The 16,780-nt window shown below is 43.7% G+C and overlaps 1 protein-coding gene across 13 annotated transcripts in view; it reads right to left on the bottom strand.

Moving 5' to 3' along the window:
* Nucleotides 1–16,780, bottom strand: part of Dennd1a (DENN domain containing 1A) — a 504,614-nt gene that overhangs the window by 53,323 nt on the left and 434,511 nt on the right. For 10 of the 13 annotated variants that reach the window (XM_071600929.1, XM_027944539.3, XM_071600930.1 and 7 more), the window contains exons 14-18: nucleotides 13,963–14,067; nucleotides 13,532–13,619; nucleotides 11,495–11,535; nucleotides 9,150–9,221; nucleotides 7,867–7,923 (exon numbers count right to left, since the gene is read on the bottom strand). In XM_071600929.1, coding sequence (XP_071457030.1) covers nucleotides 7,867–7,923; nucleotides 9,150–9,221; nucleotides 11,495–11,535; nucleotides 13,532–13,619; nucleotides 13,963–14,067 — 363 coding nt within the window. The other 3 variants (XR_011704159.1, XM_027944530.3, XM_034636101.2) reach the window with 3 other exon arrangements.

The following is a 16,780-nucleotide window of genomic DNA, read 5'->3' on the forward strand; positions in this document are numbered from 1 at the left end:
AGGAAATGGAAGGCTAACTTGGCCCTTTGACTTTTAAGGACTAGAGAAACTAAAATCATTTGCATGAAATTATAAAGATAACTAATTCTTAATAGTGAAAAAAATCATCTTTCATACTATCTTACACAGCTATTTTCATTTTTACATATTCACGGTATCTACACACATTTAAAAATTACTTGCAATCACAGCTCATGCTTAATTTTATATCCTGTTTTGTCTCAAAATATTATAAGCATCACCATGGGTGCTACATAACAATTATAATAATAATTTTAATGGATGCATAATATTTCATTGAGCAGATATGCAACAACTTAATAAACCATTTTCCACTGCTATTGGACATTTGTTTCTATTTTTTTTTTTAACTTTCTAAATACCCATGATAAATATTGTAGTTTTTCTTTCTTTTGCATTATTTCTTCCATGGAAATACCTAGGAATAAAATTACTAGGTGAAAAGATATAAACATTTTTCAGGGTTTTTATTCATTCTACCAAATTTCCAATTTACACCAACTACCAGCAATGGATGCATTATCGGTTTCACAGTCCTTGTTAGCCTTATCATTTAAAAAATGTATCGCTAATTTAATAGGTGAAAAATTAGACCTCATTGTTGTTTTAATTTGCATTACTTTGATTATTTGTGAGTGTGGACATTTTCTCCGTGTTCTTTGCTGATGATGTTACTGTGTGTGAATAGGATGTGCTTGTGTCCCTCTTTCTACCCCCACCCAGTCTTTCTAAAAGAGAATAAAGAGTGTGAATTCTGATTTAGGGCTCTGACTGCGGAATATTTAGGGAAACAAAGAAATATTTTTCAATCCAGAAATGTACATTTAATTTGTGCTTCTGACAAATGAAGTCACATTAGAAGGAAAAGAAAAACCCAATGTGCAAAAGGCAGGCAATGGCTGCTTTGGCTAGCGCTAGAGCTGACGGCGCTCGTGGGCTATTTGGAGCATGGATATGGTCCACAAGTGCAATGCAATAAGCATCACATATTGTATTCGGGTCAAGAAAGTTGCTTTGATCTTGACTGGAATGGGATAGAGAATAAATGTAAAAATTACATGTAAACAATCATTTTTTTAAACCAAGTACAAACAACTCATAGCCTGAATTAAATAATAACTATAATTGCCAATTCTTTTCTTTGTAAAAACACACATTTTAATCAACAGACCACACCCTCTTAAAACTCATTAAATTCTGCACATGAGAGATAACCGATCACTCTTAACTTCTCAGCTAAGTAGACAGAAAGTGGGACACGGGGGAAAGTGGTTGCTTATTGAATAATCCTGTATTAAGGAGGAAACATATAACATCTCTGAGCTTCAGTTTCTTCATCTGTAAAATGAGGCTATGGTAGCTATGAGAATTAAAGAAGACAGGTGAGACCAGATAAGTGCCTTGACCATTATTAGCTACTCAATGAACTGTAGGAATTGCACAGATGCCCCTCCCATACCATATTAATTTGCTCTTTAGGTGCCTATCCGCTGGCCTCCTTTCCCAAGGAATTGGCGGCCTGTAGAGGCCAGTCTGAGGAGTCTACTTCTTGGTAAACAACATAGGGAGGTAGTGACCTCTTGACTTTACAGAGAGGCCTTGGATCAGTTGGCCCATGTCAGATCAGTCAGTCAGCCAGGCTAAGGCTCAATGATGAAAGGGCCTGCTGACTGCCTTGTTCGGAAAGGGGCTGCTCCAAGGCACTTAGGTCAAGTGGAACAAAAAAGGGGAGGGGCTCCTCCTGTGCCAGAAAGCAACAGAGGGCCAAAGGGGCATTTTGGATCCAGGTGGGGATACCCAGAAAATAAACACGAGAGGTTGAACAAGCCAAACAGTAACCATTTCATGTGCGAGCCTGAAAAAAATGGAGCTGCAAGGTAGCATGGTAAGAAAAATTAAGAAACTTGTACAAGATAATAGGTGCTTTAAAAAAGAAAATGCATGTGGTTGTTTTTGGAAAAGTGTCTCCTAGCTTTGTTTTTACCATCAATCATCTAATCTTTCCAATTTACTCAACCTCTCCACAACTATTTCTTCGTTTTTACAATGAGGAGACTATAACCTGTTTGGCAAATTTCCAAGCTACTGGGTGATGGGTTAAATTAGATGAGATATGAGGAGGATTTGAAAAATGTCTAAGCATTATGAAAATTGAACATTAGACACTTCCTCCTACAAAGGACAGAAAGCTTCCCTGGAGAACACCTGCCCTGGTGGGCACTTTTCTGGACCCTTGACCTTTGTTCTCACATAGTCCCTATGATAATCACAAGGTAAACAGGAGTATACTTTTTTCATAGGTAAGTAAGTAGGGCTCAGAGAGAGTAACTTATCCAAGGCCACGCTGCTAGGAAGCAGAGGAACCTAGAACTATCAATCCTGGCAATTATACCACATTGACCCATGAAAATAGCATACATGATAATGGCTCTTGAACTGATGGAGGACTTACCACCTCATCAGGAGTGACCTCTCTCTCCTTGGCAACCCATCTTGTTAGATTATTATTATTTTTTCTGTCAGTGCCAGGGATCAAAACCTGTTCCTCTCACATGCTAGGCAAGTACTCAATGACCAAGCTACACCCCAGCTCTAAACTGATCATAATCCACCACACCCTACGCTACCTGTGATTCCCCACAGACGGTGAGTTCTTAGGGTTTGGGTTCTCTATCCTGGATTCTCTTAAATCTAGCACTCACTCTGTAGTAAATCTTTATAAAGTTTAGCTGAACATTTGGAAGGCAAATGTGTGCAATATACAAATGTGCCTGGGTATTAAAAAGCAGTGCTGTACATTCATTTTACTTGGAAGATTCAGAGCCATAAAATTTCTTGTGAATTTCATTTCTTATGAAGGTTGTGGCTCACTGATTTTTTTCACTTTGTCACTGTTTCTTCCACCTAAGGAAAACTGCTTCCTCTACCTAAGGACAACTGGCTTCCTCCTACGATGCCACAGGGAGCAGAGCAGGAGGAGCCGTGTCAAGAAAAAAACAGGAACAGTGTGCAGCCTCTGCTGCACCTACCAGCAGAAGATCTGCACGGAGTGGAGGCCCGGGCAGCAGCAGCGTCCACCCAGGACCGAGGAAGCTGTAGTCTAAGAACTCACTGGCTGCCGCAGAGGACCTGGGCAGTAGGTTCTCATCCCCTTCTGGTGGGAATGCAAACTGGCAATTTATACAAAAGACCTAAAAGATGCACATGTCCTTTGGCCCACCAATTTCATTTTTAGACACTTATCCTAATTAAAGAATAAAAATTGCTGCACAGTCTTATGAGAATATTTGCCTAAAAAATTGGAACTTAGGTGCCCAGCAGATAAAATTTTTGGAGCCCTTTAAAACAATGACAAATGGAAGAAATATATAGTGGCCTGGGATATGCTCAGGATGTACTAAGTGAAAATGTAGGCTATGAAATGAGATCATTTTTTTTTTTTTTGCTTCTCTGATTTGTTGAATTTTCTTCAATAAACATGTATTTTGTTTGCAAACAGGGAAAAACTGACCTTCTAAATGTCATTTTTAAAAAGCAAAAGCAAGAGGCTGATGGGAAGGGTAAGCCTATTCCTTCCTGAAGGGTCACACAGAAGGAAGACACTAGACAGAGCTGCAGATCAGAGGCCACTGCAGGGTGGCAAATCTCTCTCAGGAGCCCTGAGGCTCTGAGCACGGGGGCTCTACCACACCTCATCCCTCAGTAGCGATGAAAGAGGCGGAATATAATTCTATTCCTATTATCTTCCCTAAGCGTTTTGTGCGATAAACAGTCGGTCAGAGCTGACCTCCACCTTTTCAGAGAAGATAGGCAAGAAGGGGTCTAAGATGTCCTGGGACCTCCATGAGCAGTCAGGGAGGCAGCAACTCAGACTCTCAGGATCTACAAGGACAGCAGGGGTCTGTGTGGCCTTGGAGGAGCTGAGGTGGACAGGAGGGACAGAAGGTGGAGAGCAGAGCCTTCATATGGAATGGCTGATGCATCCTTCTCCCTGCTGGGCAATGAGGTGGGAGGTTTGCAAGGTTGGGAAGGTCATAACCAAGGGAGGGCTCCCTCAGAGCTGTTCTAGACACCTTGCTCTAATGGTGGCATGAGCAACATGAAGCTATTTATCAGGATGTGTGCATGTGGGTATTTGGGCAGACCAGCTATTCCAGATGTGAGATATAAGAAAACACTCAGAATCACTACTCTCATCTGTGGAGGGGCTACTAAGTGCTGCTGTTTAAACACATTATCTCTTCTAATCCTTTTGACAACCCAACAAAAATTGGTATTTCCCCCAGTTTATGGATGAGGAAAACTAGGTTAAGAGAGGTCTAGTAACTCATCCAAGGCCACACAGTTAATGTTCCAGCTTTGAACTGGCTTTTCTGCCTCAGAAGCTCAAATGCCACATTTCTGTCTGGAGGAGTTTAAAGGCACCCTAGGTGTGAGGCTGCAGCAGTATTGTGTCTGACTTAGTTTGCTGATGGGAGTGCTACCTTCTCTACTTTGAGATTCATGCTGCGTCCTCCTTTTCCCAGCCTACCTCCCACCACACCAAATGTAAATTAAAATATGAATATTGATATCAAACTAGTAGCCAAAGTTGGAGTCTGTGTGATTGAGGCTGCAGCGTATTTTAATGTGTCTGGAGACAGGGAGCTGACAGTCGTATGATAAGGTGTGAAAATGTCTGTGCTATGAGAGTCTACCTGGCTCTCCTTGCCCCTCATGTGCTGGCTCACTCCCTTCACTGCGCTCAGAAATGTTTGGCCAGAATTTCAAGCCAACTGTGAATTTGCTCCTTTCAATCACGGAGACTCTAAACAAGCTTGACTTGTCTTTAAAAGATCAGGGATTTAGAAACTATACAAAGGGCTGTGAAATGGGCCCATTTGGTTACATATTCGGATACTAAAGAAAAAAGATAAAAATTTTAGGGATTCCTCAGTAGGCACAGAAAGACATCCTTATGTATTTGAATGTTCCCTGCAGGTGAGGGAAGGTTATGTGGCTATCACTTAAAACGGGGTCCCCTCATGCCAGCATGGCTCGGTGCCGCAGCGGAAGGCAATTTGTTGACATTCTTCTGCAGAGCGGGTTTGGCAGGGCCACACTCTCCATGGAGGCACCATGTTCTCCCCTAGGAAGTGATAGCTGCATCGCATCCTTGCCATTTCTTCTTCCTAATTTTGAGCAAGTCAGATTTCAAAGGAGGCCAAACTGGAGCAGAACTTGACCACCTTGCTCCATTTATCCAGAGAAATATGTTCTCCATCTTTCTTTTTTTGTTGCTGGGCAGAAGCAGAGCAGGTGTGGAATAAAGCCATGTTATAGGATCTATGAACAATTATTTGCCAATGGTCACAGATATCCTGAAAGCTCCTCTTTCAGATGCTTTGAAAATCTGCAGCACAAATGAACAAGGGACGGAGAAGGGGCCCTGCTCAGTCACATTAGAGATGGACCCTCCACACACCGTGATGACCTCTCCACAGGTCAGCCCCACATTTTCTATTTGCAATTCAAACCCAAGGCAAGAGCAAAGAGGGCAAGACTGGGTTCTTGATTATATCTGCGAGGTCACCATTGCTATGCAGAGTTAGAGGAGGTGAGGTGGCAACCCAGTACATTTGAAAATTGGATCTTTGTTGGGAACTGCCTCAATTTCAGAGCAGAAACCAAACTTGAGATGTCTGTATTAGATGCTTCTGGGGAGCCACATAGATAGGTTCTGTGTAAAGGGGAGAGGGTGGAAGGGAGGGGAAGAAAAAAGTCAAGGAAATATTTTCCACTGCAGTGAGAGAGGTCAGGCGAAGCCAAATCCTAAATTAGCTCAAGAAAGGGAGTTGGAGAGCACTGGAGACCCGGGGCCTGCATGTACTGAACAATGCTAGAGTTTCAATTACAAAACAGCTCTTCCAAGAACAACTGCAAAATATCAAGTCTGTGGAAATCTGTACGACCAAAGGGGGGAAAAGTGAAAATTGAAAAGGGTGCACTAATAGATCTGTCAACAGTCCAATGGTGACAAGCCACATTTCTATAAAATGCCTTCACCGCTTGTGTCACCTGAAATACACTGACACTCTCTATAGAACATTATCTCCTGAAGCTATTCTTGAAAAGACTGGCAGGGGGAAGAGAAGGGGAGGGGAAAATCGGCTTAGACACCATCAAGGAACAGAATGGGAGGTGGCATGGAAAGAACATAATCTAGATTGTTTAAATGAACTTTGAACGAACACATTAAAAAAGCTGGGCTTTACTGTTTTTGTTTTTTTTTTCCAGAAAGGGTACCTTTCATAGAAAGGGGGTTTTTTGGAGGCCAGATGCCTGCACACTCCAGTAGGAAGGTAAGGTGATGCCTCCAGCTTCATGGTCTGCAGACAGGAAGTGGGAATCATGCGCCACATCTGTGTGGGGTTTGAGGAGGGACCCCTGTCTTTGCTTACTTCAGGTGATATTTCTCCCCTGAAGAGACACAGAAGACACAGAAGAGGAGAAGCCCCCTCTCTGCCACTCGGATGCATACCACTGGGATAGGAGATGAAGAGGTATATTTAGTGACTCAAACACCATCCAGGTGAAGAATCCCACCTGCCAGCCCCTGGCAGGCTAGTCAAGGGCTATCTGGGTTCACAGTACAGGGCTTGTATTGCAGGAGGTGAATCTCAGCTGTTAAGAATTCACTGTCAGCTGAAACTAAGAATTTAAATGCTTAGTTGGAGCAAATTATTTTCCAATTAAAAGAAGGGAATCAATTTCTTCGACTATTTCAAGTTAATTAGAGGTCCTTTCTGACTTCATAAAATTGAAACTGCTTTCAATTTTTTTAAAAAACTGCCAAGACAGACAAAGGCCCTTACATTTGGGACTTAGAGATAATGAAGTAAATAACCCCAGCTATCATTTGGAAAACCAAACACTTGTTTTAGGAAGGTAGTGTGAAGCACTATAGCAAGTGCACAGAAGCTGGTAGCCGATGAATTTGGAATCCAATCCCATTTCTGCTAGGCTTCCACAGTGTGGCCTTGGGCAAATGACTTCACCTCTGAACCACAATCTCTTTGCTCATGAAATGGGATAATACCACACAGGGTTGTTCTAAGGATTAAATGCGAGAGCTCCTGGCCTGGGCCATCCTTAACAAGTACTTAACAAAGGGTGGCAATAATAATCACGTTGCAATCATGTGAAAATCCTCTCCTAGTCATAGTAGCCTCACGTAATGTCTAGAGATTCAGGTTGGCAGAATCTGCGCTGGGAATGGCCAGTGTGACTTCATATAATCTTAATGATGGTCCAAGAAGACAATCAGAGCCACTGTTTCCCTGTGCAGAGTCTCAAACACACTGCTGGGCTCCTCTCATTTACACCATGATGGGAGAGTCTGCAGCACCCTCCTCCAGCTCCCCTTTGCATGTGTCTGCACGGTGGCCATGTGCACCATGGGTCCAGGGTGGTTCTTCCCTAGGGATTTCTTGGTTTGGATTATGACAAGCATAGGGGCAGAGGGCAGCTGGAGGAAGGGAGTGGTGCTGGGATGTGTCTGAGCTAATTTCTAAGGGTATCTGTGAACTCCAGGCCTGGTGGGGCAGGGAGGGGACAGACCAATAGTGGTAACGCTGAACTTGCTCGCCTTTGTGGGTTTATGCCAGAGTCTTAATGTTATTTGAAGACAGTTTTTTGTCTGTGAATATTTATAACAGTGTGAAAACTCCCGGACAGCTGGTAATGCATTTTGAAGTGTGCTAACAACACTGTATCAAACAGCCCTCTATTGATCACATCCTACTTTTTTGTGGCCACGCATTTCATACACGGTGCTTATACATTTTGAATAAGAACTTCAAGTACCTTTTGCTTCAAGCGGTTTTTCACCTCTTTTATTCCCATTTTTGCATGATCTTTTGCCTGCATGAAAAATTAATTTAAGTTAAGATTCCCTTTCTGTTTCCAGCAGGGACTATGCTTGATTTCAGTCCATCGCGAATCACCTTCTCTGATTACTAGAAAAAGGAAGGAAAAATGGGATCATCAAGTCGAAAACATAATGGCTATGAAAACAAATACAATAGTAAAAGGTTAAGAAAAAAAAGTCCCCTAAAGGGGTTGCAGAGATTGCATTTTCTACATTTTGATGGCACACATTTTTTCCCCCCCTTCTCAAGCCCTTCTTGGGCGCTCTCTAATTATTTGTCTCAGCAGCTTGGTAACATCTACCAGTAAGAGTAGAAGGGCAGCTTCACTGGCTGCTTAAGAATCAAAATATCCATTCTATTCCACTATGGTAGGGCCTCAGGGCCAATTTTCTGCCCAGGCTGAATGGCCAAAACAGACACACTACTGGGTTTCCATGATGCCATTTCCTAGGTCTCATTTCTGTGGACACCACTTGCTTTTACTTTATGCCATTTTAGACCCGTTTGGTAGTGTTGACAGCCACCTACCCTGTTATAAGAGCTACAATTTAAGCACAGAAAGGACTACCATAATTAAAAACAAAACTAACTCAAAACCACCCCATTTTAGTGGCTCAGGGTCAAATTAGCAAGCAAGAGAAATCACAAGAAAAAATACTTGAGGCTTGTAAAAGATGGAGCACCAGGAACTGATGGGTTCTCCTATTTTCATTCTGCTGTGGGCACGAGTCTCACAAATAATGCATTTCCTATAGGGCAGTGATGAGAGAGATGATGAAGAATTGGGACAAAAATTAGGGGGTATTCCCGCCACACTCTTCAGTAACCTGCAAAGGAGCTGCTTCATTTTGACATAATAATGAGGACACAAATAGGAAAGGTATGTTAGGACACTTGATAGACCAACCATGCCTCTGGGTCTCAGGGATACATGGAGCAGTCTGAATTTTAGCCATCAGTCCATAATTTAAAAGCTAAAACCAGTAGCCTCCCATTTCTCTATTGCAGTGACTGTGACCAGCCATACTTTAAATTAGAAAGATCACTGACCTAGTCATAAGAAAAACAATGCTAAATAATTATCAGAGCATTAATGTCATTAGGAAATAGCACAGCAGCTCCCAAGTTGATCTATAATAGGGGACTGGGTGTATTTAAGAGTCTGGTCATGCTAAGGAACTGATCTGCCTGGATCCTGAGACTAACACCTGTACTTACGAACTTGTAGACGGTCTTCATGGCTGGGTTGGCTTTTGTTTTTACAGTGTTCAGAATTGCTCCACTTCCTTTCTATAATAAAAACACCAATCAGCAATGTGGGCTGAAGATAGAGTAGGCCAACACCAACAAAGTCCTCTTCTCTTTAATCAAGTCAGGCAACATTTTAAGGCCATGGGATGTAAGTAGAGAAACAGGCCCAGATGGTTACCGTCAGGGGCAGTCATAGGGTTATGGCAGAATTGCTCTGGGTGTGTGTATGTGCAATGAGGACTGTGATAGCTAGTTGAGGCGGGCGTTAGGCTCAGTGTTCTAATCTGCACTTGTTCCCTGGCCCAGGCTCTCTCAGGTAAGGTTTTTCTCATAGTCTGGCAGCTTTTCAAAGCTTTCTAGTTACTGCATTTAGGTAAGTTTCATGGCTGTGAATTCTCCAGCTGACACCAAGCTGGGGCAGAAAATGGGGTCCTGATCAACCAGGACCATTGGGAAATATAATGCCCTCACCCAGGCAACTTCCTTTCCTCACCTGAGTTTTCTGTGTTACTGTTTTTTAAAATACTTCTGGTAGGCTGCCTTCCTTGACATATAAATCTTTAGAGAAGGAAAGAATGAACGGCCATAATGTTAACCATGGCTTTAGTACAAATCTACCACACCAATGTCTTGTTCATCATCTTTAGGGAGTGGGCCATGTTTCCAGAGCTATCCATAAGCCTGTTCTTTAGTCTCATCCCTACAGGTGTGGTGAGGTCCCACTGTGTTAGGCTCTGAGGGCCTTGAGCCAAGGGACACCTGGTCTCTATCTCAAAGATGTGCAGTCTGGGGAGGGCAAGGCATGCTGGGGCAAAGAGCTGAAGCGTCAGGTGATGAGAGCTGTAATGACTGCATACAGGGAGCACAGAGACAGGGAAGGTCAGGGAAGGCTGCAGATCAAAATACATTTGACCTGGCCCATGAAGGACGAGTAGGGAGGAAGCAGGAGGATAAGAACATTCTTGAGATAGGAAGTAGCACAGAAAAAAGTGCAGAAGCCAAAAAGCGGCGCTATATTGTAGGAGTGACAGGCAGTGACTATGCTGTATGCAGGTATGGACTGTATCTCAGGAAGAGCAGAGCCAGGCTGGGGGGCCTTATGGGGACAGCTCATGAGAAGCTGGGAATGTCTGGCTAAGGGGTCAAAGCTCTGGAGAGTTTTTAATCAAATGTATCATATAATCTGATTTGGGGTGGTTTGGAAAGTTAATCTAACTGATTCGAATGGAGAGACTGGAACCAGTGGGTATATAACCAAATAAGACAGTAATGTAATTATTGACTTAACATTTAGTACAATTTTTGGTTACTGCTCACATTAAAAATTTTGGACTTTAATTAAAAACATCACAATTTGACCCAGAAAGCGCTCTACATCGACAATAGCAAATTCTCACCCACTCATTTATTCCATACTGCCTTCCAAAATTCCTATTTAAATGGATGTTTGGAGTATTGAAACCCCCTTTATCAATCAATCAGCAAGTCCTTATTGCTCACTTCAGATATGCCAAGTGCTGTGTTTGGCCATACAAGAAGGACAAAGGAAGGCTTTCATTGAGGAATTACTGCTCACTCTTGGCCAAATGCAGCCACTTCCAAGGGACCTGCCTTGGCAGTGGTGCACTTGGCCCTGAAGCAGGAGAGAACACTTATCACATTATGTTGGAGCTGCTTGTTTACGTGCCTGCCTCCTCAACAAGATGGGGGCACTCCCCCAGGGAAGGGCCTGTGTCCTGCTCCCCTCTGTATCCCCAAGACACAGCTGTTGCCTGGCACTGAGTAGGCCTTCAGTACATACTCAAATGTAAACGGATGGAAAGGTTAGGCAAGATTTGAATCCTGTAGAGGTTCTGGAAATCCTAACCACCTGGCTCCTGACACAATAAGAAACTGTAACACAATAACAACAGTGAGGAGAAGAAAAAAATCAGGGATGTATTCTTCATCTTCCCAGGAGCTTTTGCTGTGGAAAATACTGCAGAACAGCAAGAGGGACATATTTTTGGTTGCCCCATGATTGTGACAATAGCACTGGCCCTAGAAGGAGACTCCCAGAAACATTCTAGGATGACAAAATTCAATTCAACAGCCTTTGGCTGGCTTCTTGAAGGGAAGACTCTCTCCTACCTCCCTCTGCCCCAACAAGAGAGCCCTTGGACAGAATAGCCTAGTTTTAAGACAAAAGCAACTTCTGGTGGGAAGAATGGGGTGCTCTGGGCCTCACAGAAGCTTTGTGGGTAGCCAGGGAGGCAGAGGGCTGCCAGAAGGCCAAGGAGGAAGCCATGTGGCTCTGAATGGGGCATACTTACCCGGACGGTAGAGAGCCACTGATGGTATAGTTTATCGCTGCCTGGGAAAAGAGAATCAGAGAGACTGTGATTTAAAGAGTTCTTTAAATTGCTTTCAGCATGCAGGACTTGGAAAGTTCAAAGTCTAGAGAACCACCTGGAGACTCCATGTCCCACTCCATGAAGAAGGCAGTAGTGAGTCATGGTCACAGCTTTCTTGCTCAAATAGAGAGCTGTTCATATCAGTGCCCTGACTACAGACCCTCAAAAGCCTCCCCACTGCCTACTGGAGCGAGGTCAGTCTCCAGAGCAACCCTGCCCTTCTCCCCTCGTCTCTTGACTTGGCCTCCCCACTCTCTGCAACTCTGTCCTGTGCTTATGCTCTGTACTGCCTCTGCTCCAACACAAAATACCACCTAGGGCTCCCAAACAGTAGTCTCTCTCTCAGTCCTTCAGCACTGGCAAATGATGTTCCTGTGCCTGGCTACCATTTCTTATTCTCTCTGCCTAAGTCAGCTCAACAACCAGTTGAAATATCATTTTCTCCAGAAGCCTCCCCCTCTTCCTCTGAAGAGCCCTCTAGTACAGGTAATACCCACTTATAAGTCCTAATTGTTAGATGTAGTATGACCCATGCCAGAGCAGGAACCACCAGAGCTGTGTGTCTCCATGTAGGGACCCTCTAGACACATACTCAGCCCTTAGTACACTTGATTAGTGACAGAAAAAGAAAAAGGAGGCATTGTGGGTGAACTCTGCTTATTTCATCTGATGGGTTAAGGAGGTCTCATGAGGAGACAGCTCTATTAGAAGCTCTGAATGACTGAACTTAGTTTAGTCACACACGAAACCCAACTTCTCTTTGGAACTGATATCCTATGGTGAGAAGCCAACTCAAACCCTGTCCTCTTGGGAAGCTCCCACAGTATGCAGTGAGAGTCCTAGTCCAGCTGCACAAAAACCTGTTTCTACTCCTTTACCTGCACTCATTTAATTTTTATCTGTCTTTAGTTAGGCCTCTTTCTTTACTACCCAACTAAAAGCTCCTTGAAGGCAGAACTGGGTCCTCCATTATTTACCAACTCTGGACACAGGGGTTCAGGAAATGCTTGTCAACAATCTGCCATTAGTGACTGCAGCTGCCATACTGGTTTTATTAATCAACTGTGTTCCCCGTGCAGCACAGGCTGCTAGGCCCTGTAATACCCACAGGTGGAAGCCATGCCTGGCTTTGTGGGATTGTACACTGCTCGAGTTATTGAATGATTCAGACTGGATATGTCCAGCAATAAGAGGGGCTGGCAGTATAAGTATTATTATTTTATATCCAAAGACTAAGTCTATAAGTTATTATTCTTGCTGCCAAAGACTGAGCCCCCTCACTGGACCTAGGAAGAAGGCCAGGTTGGGATTCAGGAGGTAGGGTCAACCACTAGAATCTCTCTGGGCTTCAGATGCCATCCCTGAAAAATTAAAGACAATCCCCCAGTTTTAAAGAGACCGGGAATCAAGCAATGACTTTTGCATTTTAAAGAAACAGTCACTGAGCACTGACCCTATGCTGAGGACTATCCTGGGTGACTACACCCTGCTCTGATCCCAACTCCTCGGGAATCTTGTGGGGTGTGCACTGTTGCTCTCAGTGTGTAAACCCAATTCTGCCCTCAAGGAGCTTTTAGTTGGGTAGTAAAGAAAGAGGCCTAACTCAGTGTGTTGCTCTCAGTGTGTAAACAAGCAGCTGGCAAGGAGGCAGGGTTCTGATTTGAACCCAAGTCCCCTAATTCAATATCTTATGTGCTTTCCCTGCATCATACAGGCCACTACATTTTAAGTAGCCTCTACCCAGCAGAAACAGCTAACTCCTAAGCAGAGGGTTCATATGGGCCAATGTGCATCTCATGAAAACTGAAGAGGAATTCTCCAGCTGTATTAAGGCCAAGGTTGCAACCAGTCTCCTCCCAACCCCTAACTATGGAGAAATGAAGTTCATGCCCATCTGTGGCAAGAACACCTTGGTCTACAGCATCCATAACCCAGAAAGAAAAGGAGGCTTCTCACCTGCATACTCGCCCATGTTGATTTCCTCTTCAAAAACATCACTGAAACCCTCGCCAGAATTGAGAAGGTCTAATCGACCATCAATAAACTAGAGGAAAAGCAAAAGCACAACAGCTTGTCTACAGAAACAGGAAAAACCATCCAGTTGGGGACCTCGGTGCATGCCCAAAGAACAGCCATGCTTTCCAATATAGGAAAGGCCCTTCAACACTGAGTTTTCTACGAACCTGGTGACACATTTATGAAACTTAGAAAACCTCCCATCATGTTTGCTAAGGGACTGTCTGATGGCTGGCCACCCTCTTCATCCAGTCACCCTCCCCTGGGCCTGCAGGTTTGGGTCCCCTCCTTGCTCAGTCTCAGGGCTCGTGTGAAGGCAGCTGCAGAAATCCCTGCTGGGCCAAATGCAGGCCCCCAGGGAAGCTGGGCACCTGCTTGAAGAGCTGCAGCTGTGTGGCATTCTGCAGGAACTGCCTCATGGCTCCAGAGCGATAGTGGGAAACGAAGGCTTCTTCACAGAAGGTGATGGGTTCCTCCTGGGAAAAGAAGAAGGGACAGGAGGGTTGGAGGCTTGAAGGGAGAGGAATCAGTGCTTACCCTCCTTCTGGCCGCTTTCACATCTGCTCATTTACCTAATTTTCATTAGTGAAGTCGTCATTATTATGTAAGTCATTCTAGTCTAGGGGTGGGAACACTATTTCAAGAAAGGGCCAACCCCCAATCACAGAAGATGAGGAGGTACAGCAGGAACTCAGGGTCAGATTCCAAAGCCCCCATTCCTCCCCTTCTGTATTAGTGACAGTCACATCTCAATAGAAAGTTAGTGAGAATATGCCTTCCATTATGATGATTTCCATACTTTTTTTTTTTTTTTGGTTTATTTCCAGTTTTAGGAGCAGAACATTATATTCAGATAGATACTCAGGCAGAAAAAGCCTGTTACATAAGGCAGAATTGAGCTGCTGTGCTGGGAGCTGGAAGGAGGGGGGCCATGGTTGGGCTCTCCTTGCTTGGTGGCCTTCTCCTTACTCCCATCTCTCACACACCTTTGTTGTTCATAGGATACCAGCTGTGGAACATAGTTTGAAAACCACTTATGCTGATTGTTACCTATAGCAAATTATCATTTTATTTTATTTAATTGTTTTGGAGACAGTGTCTTGCTAAGTTGGTCACGCTGGCCTCAAAGTCACATTCTCCTGCCTCAACCTTCTGAGAAGCTGGGATGACAGGCATGCACCATCATGCCCAGCCTAAAATTTAAAAATAATTAATTATTTTAAAAAGCAAGATGATCAAAAATAAAATCTATCCCCCCATCAAGTCAATTTGTGCTTAAGTTGTTTGATAAAGAAGTTTGCTTTCACCAAACTACATTTTATAAGTCAAGAAAATGGTACCCTATGCTTTAAAAATCCCATCCTGTACATCAACACCTCGATCTCTCTTTGAACACGTGTGGAGTATTTATCTACACAGATAAGTCTTTAATTTCAGCAGTGTATTCTCAATTCTGAAAGATCGGGCTTTTACATCTTGAGTTGAATTAAGGGTGCCCCCACCCCTTCACAGACTTGGTGGCAAACACAGAGATGTTTGAAGCTCCACTTTCATCCTTTTTTAATGAGTTACGTGAGTGTTAAATTTACTGTCTAGCTCTCTAAGTTCCAAGAGTTCCTCCTGATTCAGTCTAGTTGACAACTAGCCAACTAGTCTCAGCAACTGGGCAAACACTGCACAGGCTGGAGGATGACCCAAGAACGCGAGGGTCAGGGGAAGGAGTATTTTTATATAGTATGCACTACCAACTTTTACAAAGGACCCGAGGCACTTTATGTAAGCACCCAAGACTACAAAGAAAAATCAGGGTTGGGAAATACATAATTATATAAAATGTATTTATTTGGGAATAGGGTGCCTGGGTACATAGGTCCTATACAATTTCTAAAATTAGGTTACAAAGTTAGCTCTGAGCTCCCTGGCTGTCAAAGCAAGAAGGAAAACAAATCAAACTTTGTATTGTGTATGAGAAAAAAAAATTAGTTCTCTGGAAAAAAAGACAGAGCTGTTCATAACATTTATTACTTTGGCAGGGACTACCATCTTCCTTGCCAAATAGCCAAAGGACCAGCTACTGATGATAAACAGAAGTCCAGCTGGAATTCCATTCTTGTGGCTTGGAAGTTCTGCTTCTCACCCATGGGACCATGGCAGGGCTATTCTCTCTCCAGATGATCTCATCCATGGCATAGTATCACTTGAATCCTGGCAACTCCGGATAAACATCTTCAGTTCAGTTACCTTTCCACACCTCCAAATCTACATGCATCAGTCCACACCTGGAGAACGCACTGGCACTTCAAATTCAAAATGGCCCACACTCTTAATTATTATTCCATCAGAACTACACCTCAACCTGCTTTTCCTTCTTTCTTAATCAGCAGTATTCCCAGTATTCTTAGGGGCCACCACAGATCTATCAGACTTCCAAGTCCTTCCAATCCACCTGTGAAGAGTCTCACATGCTCATTCCCTGCTTGCCATCCAGCACCGTGGCATAAGCCTGGATTGCTGGCTCACTTCTATGTCCCTCTCCTGTCTCATTCCTTATTGTCTACTCCAATTTTTCTAGCCAGAGTAAGTTCTAAAATGCAAATTGAATATCCCACTTGAGAGTAGGACTGCACAGATGTCACCTCTGTGTGATGATCTGGTTCATGCATGTTCTTTTCTACTAAACGAGATGCTTCACGAGGGCATGAATGATACTTGCTCAACACTGCACATGTAATGACAGATGTGGCATATCTCAGGCACTCTGCGTGGGGAGGAAAGGACGTGCTCCTAAATTGGGCAAGCAGACCCTTTCCAAGCTGACCCTGCCTTTCTTTCCCTGAGTCCACATGTCCCTTTGCCTCTGCTACCTATACACCTATTGTGCCAAATTATACTCTGATCATATGCCATATCTGTTCCCACTTTTTTCCTTGCTTTTACCAGTTCTATTCCGTCTGCCTGGACTCTCCTCCCAAACTCAGGTCTCTGTGTTGCAGTCACTCAGTCCTGCTCAGTGTTCTCACAGAGGCCTCGTTCCCCTCAAGTGACTCCCTTTCTAAGACAATGACATGAATCACAGTGTGTGTCATCTGATAGCAAGCTCTGGGGGCACTGTGCTACACACTTCACAGTTCTGTTTACCAATTTGAGAACTTCAGTGAATCAGGAATCACACTCAACATTTACAGAAAT

Source organism: Marmota flaviventris, chromosome 13 (assembly GCF_047511675.1).
Source record: "Marmota flaviventris isolate mMarFla1 chromosome 13, mMarFla1.hap1, whole genome shotgun sequence".
In the NCBI taxonomy this organism is placed as follows: domain Eukaryota; kingdom Metazoa; phylum Chordata; class Mammalia; order Rodentia; family Sciuridae; genus Marmota; species Marmota flaviventris.